Source organism: Fistularia commersonii, chromosome 24 (assembly GCF_037954325.1).
Source record: "Fistularia commersonii isolate RoL2024-O1a breed Wild chromosome 24, RoL_Fcom_v1.0, whole genome shotgun sequence".
NCBI classification, from domain to species: domain Eukaryota; kingdom Metazoa; phylum Chordata; class Actinopteri; order Syngnathiformes; family Fistulariidae; genus Fistularia; species Fistularia commersonii.
In genome coordinates this window covers 10236767-10254193 of record NC_141307.1, presented here as the reverse complement: position 1 = coordinate 10254193, position 17427 = coordinate 10236767, and the positions used below count along the sequence as shown (strand labels likewise).

The following is a 17427-nucleotide window of genomic DNA, read 5'->3' as shown; positions in this document are numbered from 1 at the left end:
TCCAACGCTCACGGGAAACGGGTCCGACTTACAATCAGCCATGCAGACCAAACTCCAACACTGATCATACAAGAAGTGAACAGCCCATTAAAGAGGCTCGGTACCCTATACTCCTGGAGCACTCCTCACAGGATTGCCCGCAGGACACGGTCAAATGCCTTCTCCAGATCCACAAAACACATGTAGACTGGTTGAGACGTGTCAGCCAGGACAGCCCTACAGCATCAAGAGCCTTGAGAAACCCAGGGCGGACTTCATCCACCCTCGGTGCCTTGCTACTGAGGAACTTTTTGACTGCTTTAGCAACTTCAGCCCCGGAAACAGGTGTGTCCGCTCCAGAGTCCCAAGGCTCTGCTTCCTCATTGGAAGGTGTTTCAACGGGGTTGAGAAGGTCTCAGAAGTATTCCTGCAACCGATCTACAACAGTTGAGGTCAGCAGTTCCCTGCTCCAACTGTACACTGTGCTGACGGAGCACTGCTTCTCCCGCCCGAGTCACCGGATGGTGGACCAGAATCTCCATAATCTCACTGAATTTGTCCATAATCTCGCTGAATTCCTATTACCGCCGAGTTTTTGTCTTGACAACCACTGAAACGGCATCCCCCTTGACCTGCTGGTACCTGACAGTTGCCTCCAGAGCCCCACGAGCCAGAAAGGCCCGATAGAAGGACTCCTATCAGTTTGACAGCATCACCCCTCTCCCTGGGGTCCAACAGTGGGTTCCCACAACAACAGGTGCCAACCGCCTTACGGCCGCAGTCTGGTTACAATCAATATGCCCACACCTGCTCGGCGCCTCTCACCTGGGGCAACGCCAGAGTAAAAAACAAATCCAGCTCCTCTCGAGAGGCCTGGTTCAAGACCCAACACTGTGCGTCCAGGTGAGTCTGACTATATCTTGTCGGAATCTCTCAGCCTTGCACACCAGCTCAGGCTACTTCCATGTCACAGCGGTGACATTCCATGTCACAAGAGCCAGCTTCTGCAGCCGAGGATCAGACCGCCAAGGTCCCCTGCTGGCCCGCAATGTACCCGATCCCCCTTGGCCCTTCCTGTGGGTGGTGAGCCACATGTCAGTCCTTCAGGCTGTGCCCCATGGGTGAAGACCCGGCCACCAGGCCACTTATATATGTACATATACATATACATACACGCACACACACATACACACACACACACACATATATATATATATATATATATATATATATATATATATATATATATTTACGTATGAACACACACAAACACGCACACACACATATATATATAAAATGGCGACCCGGCCATCAGGCCATATAAACATATATGTACATATACATACATATGTACATATCAATACATATATATATACATATAGACATATACACTGCTCAAAAAAATAAAGGGAACACTTAAAAAACACATCCTAGATCTAAATGAATGAAATATTCTTATGAAATACTTTGCTCTTTACACAGTTGAATGTGCTGACAACAAAATCACACCAAAATGATCAATGGAAATCAATTGTATCAACCCATGGAGGTCTGGATTAGGAATCACACTCCAAATTAAAGTGTAAAAACAAACTCCAGGCTGATCCAACTTTGATGTAATGTCCTTAAAACAAGTCAAAATGAATCTGTGTTGCTTCCTGAGTGGACACTATGATTTCACACAAGTGGGATTGACTTGGAGTTACATTGTGTTGTTCAAGTGTTCCCTTTATTTTTTTGAGCAGTATATATAAAATGGCGTATGAGTCACATTGCTTTTATATTATTGCTGCCCTATTTTTGTACTATTTTTCTGTATTTCTAAACAGCTACTTTAACCCATGCGTTTCTCTGATGTGAAGCTGAGTCGATGTCTGGATTTTTGAGATGCTGAAGTCGAAGAATTAACTGCACACACAAATATCAACTTAAACGGGCTTCTGATTCTGGAAAAATGAAAATCACTTTTATATTCAAAACATCAAAAAAATGTGAATATACTGATATCAAAAGACTCAAGGGAAGGGACTGATTGTTTTTCCCTTACCAAAAAAAAAAAAAAAAAAACAGAAAAATCAAACAACTCCCTTTTTTTTTTTTAAGGAATTACAAATCGAAGCGACATTTAAACCTTCTCAAGACCTGACACTGATGAAGAATGAATCAAGTTAAAAGCAGCGGATGGTATTCACCTCCTCTCCCACCGGGGGAAGAGATTAGCTATCTGTTTTCAAAAGACTGGAGAGCAGACGGGAGGCGGGGGGGGGGGGGCTCAGACTAATTCTCAGTGCAGGGTTTGTGATTGAAAGCGCTAATGGAACAACCCGGACACATCCACTCTGTTATGGCGCATGAAAAGCGAGGGGTGTCGGCATGGGTGACCTCGTATTGATGACCCTTAGATATATTTCGTGACAACAAAGGCTGGTTGGTCTTTCGGTGGTGCGGCCACACCTATGGTCGGGGGCGGCTGGAGTGAATAAATTAGAAGAAAGAGATAACGATAACAGGCTGGACGGGGGGGGGGGGGCATTTTTGAGTCGGAAAAATAGGAAAGTAATGAGATAGTGAGTAAGAAAGGGGAGGGGCGACGGAAGAGAAAGTGTGTGTGATGAGGTTACAGTCCTACCATGTCAATGAGGCTCTCCTGGATTCGGTTCAGAGTGGTTCTCAGCCTGCTGCTGATAAGGCCCAGACCTGATGACTCATACTGTAACACACACACACACACACACACACACGGACAGACTTAGTGTATATGTAAGGCGTGAGGATACAGTTTAGAAAACCCCAATCTGCACATTCATACATCTCGTATTGTTTGGGATAAATGTTCTTTTTCCCCACATGACCTGCAGTAGATTCACATGATCTGCAGTAGATGGCAGGAGAGAGGTAAGAGGAAAAAAAGATGCACTTTAGAAAAAATAAAATAAGAAATAAAAAGTCCACACCACAGGTGTTGTCTGGTGTGTTTCCTCATAAAACTACAATAAACCTATACTTAAGTCACACTAGTGGAGTTCTACTACCAAGCTAGTAAAGGCCCTCTTCCCTGGGATAGAGAGAGCAGAGATGTGTGACACAGAGAGCAAATATGTGCCTGGAAAAATGCTGCAGATAATAAATGGACTACCGAAAGGCGGGACAGGGGATCTAAAAATAAAAAACAGACTAAAGAACTTTAAAAAAAAAAAAAAATCTATTTTCAGGTAACATTTATATTAACCTATAAAATAATTGTTTTTGTGCAAGTCTACAAGCCTGCAAGTCTTCTTGCATCATATTTTAATTTCCCTAAAAAGCAGCAGATATTTTTTCCTCTTCAGCATTACTTACGGTTTGACGCGGTTACATTCGCTTGAATTGCTCTGACAGCAGCGAGACATTTACAGACGCTGCACGGGTTTTGTAAAAGCATAAATTTTTAAGAGATATTTACAGAGGCACCATTGTTTACCAATGATACCAGGATGAGTTTTTCAAAGAGCAGTGGATTTTAACCATTAAATGAAAACGTTTTTCCTCTTTTTTGCAGGTTTACTTAAATTATATAGACAGAGCAAAGAGAGAGGTATTAAACTTTGAATGGACTTTGCGATCTGGAATAGAAAGACTAACTTTTCAGGCTCATTACAGTCATTTAGTTGCATTATGCAACCAGAAAAGGGAATTAAAAGAGGTTGGGAAAAAAACAGAATGGAATTATAGGAGTTTTTAAAGTTGCAGTTTGCAGCTCTGGGGACTGCAAAGACAGCCCTGGCTACCTGGGGAAGCTGAGACTGGGAGAATAAATAAAATTGTTCTCCAACAAACCAGCGAAGGTCCACACAGATAAACCCACCTATGGCCGAAACTGGGTTCTGCTGGAAGAATATCTGGACGAAAGTGGCATCACATGACTCCAACACCCAATTCAATGGCTGATTCAATTGGATTCAATTGGAAACAGACTACAGTAGCCTCCCGAAATGACATCCAGAAGACAATGGTATCCAGATATCCAGAGTGTCTCAGACAAATATTTGGTCAACACCCACAGAAGGGCCTGGTACCATCCAACTACTGGTCTATAATCTAGATACATTGGAGAAGATAAGCGGGCATATGCATCAAGACATGAGTTGAGCAACAAAAGGAATACCAGAGGTTCCAAACACCAGCTATCGGTTCACAGGGAAATCTGCCAGGACTGCCGGGACCAGAAGTACCAACCTTGCACTGCCGAGATGGATTACAAGAAGGGCTATGATATAATGCGGCACAAATGGATACTGGAGTGTCTAGAGCTGTGTAAGATCGATGCGACACTTGAGCGTCGTCATCAAGAACTCTAAGAGGCTCTGGAAGATTCTTCTGGAAGCCAAGGATGGAATGGATTCTGGAGAACCAAGCAGATGCAGTGCCCCGCATGCTGTTTAGCATGGGTATAAACCCTCTCAACCAAAGTATCTACAATTGACTCTATCTATCTGAAGGCATGTTCAGGAAAGCTACAAGACCCGGGGAACCCCACAGGCAAATGGGAACCATGAATAGGCAGTATATCAGTCAGCTACAGTGAAATACCTTCAGACAGGTCCTTAAAAGTCAGCTGAATGGCAAGAACAAGATCCAGGCAAGAAACACTTGCGCACTCCAATGATCAGATATTCTGCTGGATTATGTAAACCACAAACAGTAATTTTCAAGACATGGAAGCTCCTCGTAATTCTTGAAGTCCAGCTTCTTGAGGCTAAACACTAAGCAGAAAGTTTGAGGCAGAGTGAGCGTCACAGCAACTATCCAGGATGAAAAAGCAACCTTCAGTGAGTGCATCAGATGGCTTGCTAACAATGACCTGCTGAATAAACGTCTAAAGCAGCAGAAGCCAGATGATGAAGTGCAAGAAAACCTGTCATGGACAGCCAAACCCCTGCATTGCAAATAACTTTGATAGCTTGAGAAAGGTGCTTTTTCTTGACAACATAACAGTTGGCTGGAAATGGCAAGAAGGGGGGCACGGAGATACTGATCGCACGATTAAACTTTGAACATCGATCAAGGCTAGGATCTACTACACCAGACAAGACCCCTGCAAAGACGTCCCAGAGACATTGCAGCACCATCTTTGCTGAGTATGGGCTAGAGGTCTCAGGATCAAGTTGGAAGACAGAGGTGGTCCAGAAAGACTAAGCCAAGACCCTGCGGGACTTCCAGTTCCAGATGGACAATCAGGTGATGGTGTACCAATAAGATATAGAGGTGGTGGGCAAGCAGCAGAAGATAGCCTTAGTGGTCATTATAGCAACACATTTGGAAAGAACAGTTGAAAGAAAGCGCACGGGCGACTGGAGAAATACAACAACAGGGCCTCAAAGAGGAGTGTGAGAAGATACAGGGGATAAAGGTCAAAGTGGTCCTAGAAGTGATGGGACCATTTGGAGCAGTGTAAGGAATCTAGATTCTAGGAAGATCATCTGAGGTCTCTTTCTAGACCAGCCCAATCCTGGTACCAAGGATCCTGCACGCAACCCCCGAGCTTCCAGGCCTCTGGCGGAGGACCTGAGAATGAAGTAGACACAAACTCGCCAGTTTTTTAATTTTCCTTTTATTTTACTAGCCTTAACACCTGCTTCAGAAGCCTTCAGTGAGAGGTCATTGGAGATACTGACTGGGTTTGTAAAATATTTGATCGATTAGACAATTTTCTTTCCATTTTTGACAATTTTTTTGCCATTTTTTTTTTACACAGAAATCCAACATATTATGCATGGAGCAATGGGTTGGGGAGAAGTAGTAAGTTCTCTCATTAATTTCGAGGATGTTTGGCTGTTTCGTTCTCTCCAACTGGGGCACTGCTGTAGCGCTCATGTGACAGTATGCGGTTGAGAATCAAGAAACTGATCTTTCAGGCATTGTTGATTACTTATCAGGCTATTTATTCAGTTGTAACTGTCCTGCTAATGTTTCATTCTCAGTTTAAATTTGCATTTGAAACCCTTTTCTCATCTATTTCATTAGCCAGCTGGTCTTCTTCTGATTCTTCCAAATGAGAGGGGAACACTGGAGTCTTCAAACTTGAAGCATTATTCATTTACAATGTTCCTCTATCTGTAATGTACTATTAAGCTACAGCTTCTAAGTTTTTAATTTATTTACTTTCCGGTTCAGTAGTGATCAAAGAAATGCGAAAAATTAATATGGTCAAAATCAAGATAATTTTAATCTTGTCATAGGAGCATTATCTGAACTGCTGACTACCATGTCATTGCATCAGTACATAAAATTAAAGAAAAAAAAAATACTGTACCATGTCGTTGCGTCCAAAGAAGGCATAGACAGCATAGAGGTAGTAGTCAAACAGCTGAGACACACAGTGGATGACGTCGAAGGCGATTGGCTTCAAAATGTTCATCATCTGCATGTATTTCCCTGGGTGGAAAAACAGTTTCTGAAACATTCAAGTTAAACGACAAATGTTTTGCTTCTGTAATTGAATCCATTGAAGACAGGTTTTTTTTGTTCAGACCCAGGAAACCTTCATTCTTCTTTCATTCTTTCTGCATCCGCTCTCTGTGAGTTTGCAGAATAAATAATGCGAATTGAATTAAAATTAAAATTTATTCTTTTAGTTTGTTAGTTTTTCTTTTAAACAAAATTCAAAATGTGACACATCTATGTCACAAATAAAAAAAAACGTTTCAATTTTGACGCTCAAAGTGTGTGACATCCACCCACGTGCGAGGTTCAAGAGCAAAAAAAAAAACACTTAAACCAGGAAAAATAAATATTTTAATTGGCTATTATTTTGCAAATAAATTTCACATTGTTCACTGAGTAGTAGCTACCTAGACACGATTAAAGAATAAGGGAAGATTTTCGATTTTTAAGTTAAATATGCACAAGTGACACTGCCACAAGGTGGCATGGCAAAAGCTCCTGACGAAAATGAAGCTTTTATGAGAAAAACATCTGTGATATAAAATACCAGTAGCATAAATCACAACATTTAACTGCTACAGACAGTAGCTTCTGTTATTCAATCATTTAACTTAAAAAAATCGCATGAAATTAATCAAAAAAAAATCTGGGTTGTAAAGAAATCAAATTTTGAGTATCGCACGAACAACAGTGACATTTGCCGACTCATGCTTCTTTGCGTCTTTCTTTGTCTTCATTTTAATCTGATATTTTTCTGGAGCGTTATCCTCTTCGTTCACATCTCTCTCTGTTTTGGATGGACAGGGTTGCGTGGATCATGTAATTTTGCATCGTACAGTAAAAAGGAACAAAATAAAAAAAAAAAACACATTTTTTAACAGTACTTATCAAACTCATCTGACATTTGTCTGAACATTGTCTGACATCTGCTTTGAAATTAAAACCAGTTCGGTTTTGAAGGCTCTGACGTTTGTTTGCATTTCATGCACAAACCGGTTTTTCCCTTGTAGCTTCACGTCCTGCTCATTCATGTGTGTCAGTATGTCCAAAGTAAAGGCTATATTACAAAGCTAATCTGTGTCATTCAGCTCAGGAAAGTGTTCTCAAGTAGCTCCAAAAATGAAATAATCTCCTGTTTGAGTTGCCGCATTCATTGGTCCAATCATTCCCATCCATCAAGTATGAATTCTGCACCGATCTTTGGCGGGCCGGATTAAAAAGACCAACGGGCCAAATGTGGCCCGCGGGCCGTAGTTTGCCAACCCCTGCTATACATTGATCCATATATAAGGCGCACTGCATTATAAGGCGCACTGTCAGTTTTTGAGAAGATTAGCTGCGACAGATATGGATCAAATATGAAAATAACACTAGGTAGCTGGTGATCCCTTTAAATTATGAATGGGTAATAGTCACAAATTCTTCAACTTACAAATAGCAGTTGGCCTGTATCAGATGGAGATTTCAAATTATTCAGATATATCACCCCGAGGAAAATAATCGGCCGCTCTAATTCCTTTTCTTACTTGGGAGTCACATCTCTAAAGGGCAATTCTGCGGCCGAAGAGGCCAAAATGTCTTCAAGGCCTCATCAAATTGGAACACATTGAAAGTGGAGGGTCACAGCTCGGGGCGAAGGCTAACTGTTATCACAGCGCCCAAGTCACAACCAAGTAATAGCTGCGACGCGATCACGCTGCCGCCAAATGAGCGGTAGGCTTAATTGCTGAGCAAATGTAAAACTTAGCAAGCCGGCCAGAACACTCTCTGTGGCGATAGCCAAAACACTCACCTACGAGCCGGATGACGTTGAGAGTGGTGTTGGTGAGGATTGGTGCGTTGGTCTTATTCAGGTTGTAATCTGACTTTTTTCTGCTCCTCACAGTCTCCCGGGATACGCTGATATGTGAAGGGTATGTTGTAATAAAGAGAGAAAAAGAAAGAAAAAAAATAGTGAGGAAATGTCACAAGAAATATGGGATCCAGTGTCTAAATTAATAGTTACAACTGCGAGAAATCAATAGCCAGGTAATATTCGTTATTTGTAATAAGTGGGTAAAAGAATGATGTGGAGAATAAAGTGCCTGAATTTAACTTTAAACCACATAATTCATTTCTACCTTAAAATGTATTTCATGCCCGCTTATAATTTAGATATGGCATATTTACTAATAGTCTGCATTTTTTATTTTTATCTTTATTAATTTTTTTTCCCCGTCCCTTTATTATTCAAATGCTCGCAACTTTGTTTACTTTTTTCACTTCGGAAAATTCGAACCCATATAATCTCAAATTTTGTAAAACATCAAAAACACACACACACACACGACATAAGGCTATGTAATTGATCGATCAGGACCCATTACACAAAATGCGTCCTGTGGGTGGACCCCTGGGGTGCGGTCTCTGAACTGGCGAGCCGGACCTCTGACAGCGATCCCTGAGGTGTATTAGCTTGCAATCATTACATTAGCCATTTAATTTCCAGATTGCGACCCATTCCAGGATTAATCATTTGTGACTCCTGAGTAGAAGAATATAAGATTACAATTTCAGCGACTTTAGGCTAACGCCGGGTTAATATGCAAGAAGGGGGCGGAATACAGTCGGCAGTTTAAGTTTCATATCACGCATGTGTGACCCGTGAAAGAAGGAGACCAAACGCTGAACACAAAAAAATCAAAGTGCCATTAATAAGTCATCGTGCATTACATGACAGGAAATGTTCATTTTAACGATGCTTGTGTAATGAAAGGCTACTGAATTAGTTATAGCATTGCTTTCCAAAACCACTGTGCTATAACTTGCGTGTTGATATGAGGTGTATTAATATACTGCTTGTTTTTTTTCTTGTATTAACCTTTGTGTATTATACTGCTGCCACCGGTATGTCAACTTGTACGTTGACTTGTATGTCTTGTACGTCAGTGGTCCCCAAATCCCCGGACCGGTACCAACGCGTGGATCAATTGGTGCAGGGCCGCATAGGAAAATAATCAATTATTTCTGTTGGATTTATTATCTGAGTCTGAACAATGTTTATTTTGAAAAATCTTTAATTTTGAAAAATGAACGGAATCTCTCGGTTACATCACTTGAGCGCGAAAAATGTAACTCACAAGCTGGCAAAATGAGTAAAAAACATTTCCTTTTCGAAGGGGAAAAGGTGGATCCGCACAGTGGATTCACATTTATTATATCATAGTCGCAATATAAACAATCTGTGTCAACAATAAGTTGACATCTTTACATCTTTACTTTTTGTTTATAGATAGAGTTGTACCGGTAACCATGTTAGTTTAAATACAACATATTTATTTAAACTGTGTATCTTTTGATTAGATTCGTTCACCATGATGAATCTTTTTGATGGTCTCACATTGGTAGATTTGTTTTCTTTATTGTTTTTGTCCTGCTGCTTTCCCAAATTATGATGGGATGTGTAATTATGTTTTCAAATTACTTTTTTGACTTCAAGGTAAGTGGAGTTTTTATTAGACCCACATCCATATGACTTTTGACTGAATTTCACATCACTCACATTTCGACAGAATGGGGGAGGTGGAGCATTTATTTACTTCTTCTGTTGTCTACTGCTTGCTAATTTTTGCAGTCTCTCTCTTTTTTTACCCCAACAAGTCGAGGCAGAAGGTCGTCAACTACATTGAGGTCTGAGGTTTCCGCCCCGTAAAACATAGTGTTTCTTTGCTCTTTGGGGAACGTTTGGTTTCTGTGAATAATTTTGAAGCACCTGGCCCAGACCCACTCTAAATGGAATCGTGGAATACGATTATGCGACTCGGCGGTAATAAGAGGATTGTCGTTTCCCGAAATTAAACGCCACTGACCTCTTGAAGGGAATATCGCCGGTCTGCTCGTCCACGAAGTCCTGCTTAAGTTCTTCCGGGACGTCACTGTCACTGTCGTAATCCTGATAGACACTCTTCTCCAGTTCGTCCGACTCGTACTGCAAAGATATTGTGCAGCGAAAGGAGCAATAATCAAATGCCTTGGAAAAACATGCGGAAGAAAAATGGTGGATAGATGCGGAAGATGAGAGGGGGAGAGCTATGAAGAGTCACAATGCTGTTTTAATGTATAATGCTATATGGAGGTATGATCAAATGTGACCGTTACCAAACTGTGTCACAGCTGTTGATCAGATCATATATTTGAAATATGGTTGCAGTCAGCAACTATTAGAATTGAACAGGACATTTACCTTTTCAAAAGGAGGTCACATTTTGAACAAACAAAGCCTTCAAGATAAGAAGGATTCAGAAAACACACATACTTTTGTTCTGATACATAAATGTACAGAAACAGAGGATGAAATATACCTAATATTACTTATCACAGTGCTGCAATAAATAGGGAAATAAGGTGACTTCTTATTTGACACAGCTGACAATGAAGAGTTTAATTATAGGTGGGTATTCCAGTTATGGTCAGCTATTATTATCATCATCATCATCATCATTATTATTTATAATAATAGTAATAATAATAATAATAATAATACAATTGTTGTTATTCTTATGATTCATTAAAGTGCGTTATTCCAGTTATGGTTAGATATCATTATTACTATTATCATCATCATCATCATTATTTATCATAACAACAACATCAACAATAATAATAATATCATTGTTGTTATGCTTATGATTTATTGAAGTCTGTTATTCCAGTTATGATCAGATATCATTATTATTATCATCACCACCATTATTATTCTTCTTATGATTGTTATTATTATCATTATCATTATTCAAGCAAATAACCAATGATGAGTATATAGAGATTTCAGGGAAAAAATGGCTGACTGAGACTGCTTGCTAGAAAAAAATAGTATACTAAGATATAAAATTATATATGTATCCATCCATCCATCTTCTACCAAGAAGTGTGACTATTCTAAGCACCTCCAGGAACTCCTTAAAGATAGAAGAGGTCTGGACACTGTGCAGAGAAAATTCATTTTGGCCACTTGGATCTGTAATCTTGTTATTTCGGTCACCTCCCACAGCTCATGACCACAGGTGAGGGTAAGAAAGAGACCCAATCCGCTGGCGTCCACCAGCGAGTTTGGGGTTTACCACCCTGACATGCACAGACCACCTTATGGCCATAAGGTTGTCCCATCTTCCAGCAATGGAAGCACGGAACATGGCCCACCTAATGCCCTCCGCCTCCCTCAGGACTACGTTGAAGCTCTGCCTGATGTGGCAGTTGAAACTCTTTCTGACAATGGACTATGCCGGACAATTCCAAAAGACTCTCACAATTTTTTGGGGACTTCCAGGTCTGACCGGCATCCTCCCCTAACAGCGAAGCCAGCGAACCACCAAGCGGTGATCAGTTGACGCTCTCTTCACCCGAGTGTCCAGAACAAGCAGGCGCAAGTCCAATAACACAACCACAAGGTCAATCATTGAACTGCGGCCGAAGAGCAAATATGTACACCTTTATTTCTAAACATGATGTTTGTTATAGACAGTCTGTAACAAGGTCAGAAGTCCAATGACAGAACACCCCTCGGGTCCAGATCTGGGGGGGCCGTTCCCGCCAATCGCGCTCGTCCACGGCTCACTGTTGTAGCCCATGTGGGTGTTGAAGTTTCCCGGTAGAAAAAGGGAGTGTCCAGTAGGAGCACTCTCTGGCAGCACCTCTAGGGATCCCAAAAAGAGTCGGTAGGCTGAACTGCTGTTTGGTGCCTTGCCAAAAACAACAGTCAAAACCAATCCCTCCACCAAAGGGGGGTGGATGTTATCCTCTTGCCGCTTTATATTTGACCGTTTCATCGATGCAATTTTATCGTTGCATATTAGACATACTGCAGATCCTGCTCTCTCCACAAATGCAAATTACTCTGTCCACACAGCCACGCCATTTTTTCCCGTTACAAGGGTTGAAGCGGATAAACTAGTTGGCTATCTGATGAAATTGGTTTCTGCAACTTTACGATGACACGGACATGTTCGGAAGCCATTAGTTCCCGATCCGAACAAACGGGTGGCCCGTGAAATTTAGCTTCAAAATGAATTCCTGATTACTTAAAAATGACAGATTATTATGAAGAAATATCACAAGCATTTTAAAATTAGTTCCAAACTGATTTTTTTCTACTCAAAATTGTCTGGGAGCCATATGCCGTCACCGGAAGAGCCATATATGGTCACGCCAACCCCTCAGTTCATGTGATCCAACAGGTTTCACTCCTTTGTCTCACTTTACCTTCTTTTCACTTTCCAATCCAGGTAATCCCACAAAAGTTGCTCCTTTGTCCCCGACAAATGGCACCCCATTAGCTAATTCTATTGGCTGGAATCTTCAAATTACACAAATAATTCTGATTTGTTGGCCTGTATCAGAATTATGAGTCGGTGGTTATTTAAGCTGTGGATCTGGTTGACTTAATGTCAAATATTGTTTAATGAAACAGTCCAAGGTACATAAAATCGAAAAACATGCAGCAAAGACATCAACATACTATATTAGCTTTTCAATACCTCACGAATAGCTGAAAAAAAAACAGAAAATAAATTAAGATATATATAATGTTTCAAGGGATCTGTAATCAATGTCATTATTATTGTTGTTTTATTATTATTATCATCATAGTTATGACAGGTTTACTCGAGACAGCCTCCTTTTTGGTTTCATGGTTAAATGCCACAAAAAAAAAAAAAAAAAAACACAAAACCAGCTCCTCAAGAAAGGGTGAGTCTGACACATATTTAACATAAATGTTTACCATTAACAATTACATTAACATTACAGTAACAATTTAACAATAACAGGCCATTTGAAAGTCGAGGACTCGTCTTATAACAAGTTATAATAACAATAAGTTGCTACGAAGGACCTAAATGATGGGAAGTTTACCCAAAATAAGCCATACTTACTCCATTCGATGCCAGCACATCCTCCGACTCCTCTTCTTTGTGCTCAATGTGCATTTCAAAGGGGTTCCCGTCTTGGAGGTACTGCTGGAAAAAGGACAACTCCTGCTGGATCTCATAGGAGGAGGACGTGGCCTGGTTGCTCGGAGAAACGGAAGGGGAGCAACACTGGCCCATGAACTTGAACTCCTAAATCAGGCACAATTAAGGAAAGGAAATATAGATGTCAGGTCTTAAGAGGCATTTTGTAAGGCAGCAATCTCACTGATCCACTGGAATAATACACAACGACCTCTTCCGCAAATAATTCATATACCAAGTGCCCAATATATTTTTTACCACCTTCTTCTTGCCTCTTTCCTGAATTGCCGCTGTGCCCCTTTTCTCTCTATTGGTTTAAACCCCTCTTTGTCTCTATTTTCCACCCATAAGACCTTCCAACTCAATTTACCACCACCTTGGCAAAACAACTCGCTATGCCTTTGAGCACGCCAGTAAGGTGGACAGGTAGGGAGTGAGGCACAAAAAAAAAAAATCAAATGATGTAAAGATGCCAGGAAATATCTTTGAATGAAGCAGGAGTGTGGCTGCCGATAGCGGTTAAATTAAACGATGTGAAAAAGCACCGACTGAAATTCAATAAATCCCTCCAACCATCAGAAAGGATCAAGAGAGCAGCCGGTTTAAAGTTTTGTATTGTCATTCCGCGCATTGCCTGAAAAAAGCTATGAAGCTCCTCCAAAAAAAAAACAAAAAACACCTACATATTCTGGATGATTTTGTTAAGCTTTAAAAACAGTTTTTCGCCCTCAAACTTTAACCCAGCAAAACAGCATTTAACTCTGAGTAAGTGTGACCATTTGCAACATATATCTCAAAGTCACGGCCCACGGGCCAGATCTGGCCCGTGAGCAAATTATCTCTGGCCCCTGGATGAAATTGATTATTATTTTTAAAACCGTCCCGCAGGCCGCAGCCGCCTGCTGGTGTTTTGAACGCACCAATACTACATTCCCAAGAATGCAACGGTACCCCGCAAACTCACTGCAGCGCAGCTAGCGGGGTTTGGTTTCATTCTACATCAGCAGTCAGAGCAGATGTCAAATTTCAGCCACCTCCTCCCCAAAAATGGCTAAACGAAAGGTGGACGCTGAGAACAGGTGATTTCAAGGCAGGTGGGAGGCAGAGTACATGTTCACGGAGGTAAAAGGCAAACCTGTGTGTCTTTTTTGTGGAGAAAGTTAGAAAGCAGATAGAAAACTTGAGCCAAAAAGCAAGTTTGCACTGCTCGGCGATCCTTTTGCAGTTGATGTGGAAAGCGCACTATCAAACCTACAAATGGAGTTGATTGAGCTCCAGTGCAATGACACACTGAAGGAATAATATGACAGATTGGGTGCTGCTGAGTTTGCACGTTTCATCCCCGACACAATGCCCAGCTGCGCATCCAAGCTGCTCACACACTCTCTGTTTGGCAGCACATACAGTACCTGTGTGAACAACTGTTCTCTTTAATGAAGCTAAACAAAACATCACACGGGAGCCGTCTTAGTGATAAACACCTTCACTCAATCCTGAGGATTTCCTCATCTCAGAGCCTGACCCCGAACATTGATGAACTTGTACAAAAGATGAGACGCCACCAAGTATCAGGCTCAGCCTCAGACAAGTGATCATCACAGAGCGTGATGAACATATTTTTAGTTTTGAATTCAGTTACATTTTTTCATTTGTTTCTACAAGACATGTGATTTTTCTTTGAAAAAAAGTATGGTTTTGTCTGTGTGCCATGGATTTTTGTATTTAAATTTACTGTGTTTTATCTATATAGATTTATTTTTCAGTTAATGGACTAATTGCCGATAGAAACCATCAGAAAGAATACAACTGATTTGATTTATTTATTTTTATTTTCTCATTTTACTATTTGAAAGCAGTAATTGATATGATCACAGAGCAGCACAATATTGGATTTTCAGTTTCTAATGCATGCAATTTCATTTATGCATTTACGTCTTGGTTCAACAGGCTCTGTTCAGTCAGTTCAATATGTTTTAGTAAACACTGAATTAGTCCGGCCCTCAGCTTGTAACAATTTTTTTTTTTGGCCCTCTGTGTATTTGACTTAACATCCCTGATTTACAATATGATCTAGTATTTTAAATAATGTTCGTTGAGTCACATTTCAGCTGATGGTTCCCTCGCTCATTTATAGCAAAGCCCTTAACTTGCAAATAAAATACCTCACATACATCCGCAACAAAACCTAAAAGGCTCTCCATCCTGAGCTAGTGCACATACGGGGATGTAAGGTATGTTAACCTACAGATACATACGCAAAGAAACCTCTCATGTTTTTGTGTGTCATACCTGTATGCAGAAGTTACAAAGGATAGGCTACGCTGTGATTGACAGCGTAATAAATAAATTTAACCTTTGCTTCGCAACCACGGCGATACGATTCCTACTCACATGAAGTTGAGAGATATTGAAGTTGGACTTGACTGGACAGAGTTCCCATGTCTCGTTCTCCAGAAACATCCGCAGCTCTTCCAGCCGTGCTCTACGACAAACAGCGGAGAAAGTTAAAAATGACAGTAATATTCTAATTTTTATATCGTACTCTTATTCTGTCGTCACTCAACCCAAAAGGGCTCATGTTACACCTCTGTTCATCCAGTTGCACTGGCTACCAGTAGCTGCCAGGATCAAGCATAAGGCCCTGACCCTGGCCTTCAAAACCACCTCAGGAACAGGTCCAGCATATCTGAACGAAATGGTAAGACCATATGCTCCTGGCAGAGAGCTGCGTTCCTCTAATTCAAACCTACTAGCAGTACCTTTTGCTCGCTCTAAGCGATCTCAGGCAAAACTGTCAGTTCTACTACCTCAGCGGTGGAACAAACTTCCAGAAGCAACAAGACTAGCATCATCTCCAACCTTCAAGAAACAGGTAAAAACTGTTCTCTTTCAGGACTTTTTACTGCGCTGATGCCCCAGATCAGGTTAGGCAGCAAGTTAGGCTATGCAGTGTGTGTGTGTGTACGTTTGTGTATGTCTTTGTGAAAAAAAAAAACAACTCACTAACCCAAGCTTACTGTTCTGTATATATCCTGTGCATCGTGTATTTGCAAGTGTATTTGCTGTCCCTATGTCCTCTATTGTAAGTCGCTTTGGATAAAAGCGTCTGCCAAATGCAATGTAATGTAATGTAATATAATGTAATATAATGTAATGTAATGTGTGCGGCATCTTAAAAGGTCAACGCAAACACACAAACGCAAGGATGTGACAGTGGAACGAAAAAAAAAAAACTTTTTGGGGGCCGGGATGTCAGAGGCCAACATTACTAGTGACACGATCTAAAAGTCAATATCCATGAATGTCATGCTGCTTTTTTTTTTTTTTACATATTCCTTCAACGAATCAAGGTTTTGACATATACAAAGCCTGCAAAGGTCAGTTATGGTGTACACGAACACGCGTGTGCATGTGCGTGTGTTGACTGGGCTTGACAAGCTAGGCCAGTTTGTGTAGCACCTCACAGATTGTCTGCCCGCACGCAGTTCAACAATTTGGAAGACAGATTTTACAGGAGAGGATTCACAAACTATACACACCCGTGCCTTCAAGGCATTTTCCCAACTTGCAGTTCCAAAAATCTCCTCCACTTTAATCTAACACTTGCCCTGTTTCAACACAAGTGTCAAGCCATCCTCCGGATGGTACCATCTTTTACCTGTGATAGTTTTTGAAGTAGTTGACACTCTGGCGTTTGATAGACTCCTGCAGCACCTCAGACTTACTGCAACAGAACTCCTCACCGACTTGCATCAACCTGGACGAGATATTTGAAGGTTAAGTTTAAGTCATCCTGCAGTAGCTTGAAATAAAGGTGTGCAAGTACAGTATACACAGTAGATACTTAGCATAGTCAACATGGGTATACGTCAGATGTAATTTACATGACCAAAAAAAAAAAAATGCGCATAAAGTGTTCACTGTTTGGGTATCTGAAATGAAATGATGATGATGATGAATCATATTCGAGGCAAAATTGGGAAAATTGCCGGAATGGGCCGACGAGATTGGGAAGGGTTGTTTGTTTCTATATGCTGCC

The 17427-nt window shown here is 40.9% G+C and overlaps 1 protein-coding gene across 2 annotated transcripts in view; it reads right to left on the bottom strand.

The window, feature by feature from the left end:
- Window positions 1-17427, bottom strand: part of vps50 (VPS50 EARP/GARPII complex subunit) — a 108046-nt gene that overhangs the window by 27783 nt on the left and 62836 nt on the right. For both annotated transcript variants that reach the window (XM_086171418.1, XM_086171419.1), the window contains 7 exons: window positions 17047-17145; window positions 15780-15870; window positions 13311-13496; window positions 10251-10369; window positions 8195-8301; window positions 6272-6393; window positions 2609-2689 (listed from right to left, as the gene is read on the bottom strand). In XM_086171418.1, the coding sequence (XP_086027544.1) occupies window positions 2609-2689; window positions 6272-6393; window positions 8195-8301; window positions 10251-10369; window positions 13311-13496; window positions 15780-15870; window positions 17047-17145 (805 nt within the window). The remainder of the gene's footprint in view (window positions 1-2608; window positions 2690-6271; window positions 6394-8194; window positions 8302-10250; window positions 10370-13310; window positions 13497-15779; window positions 15871-17046; window positions 17146-17427) is intronic.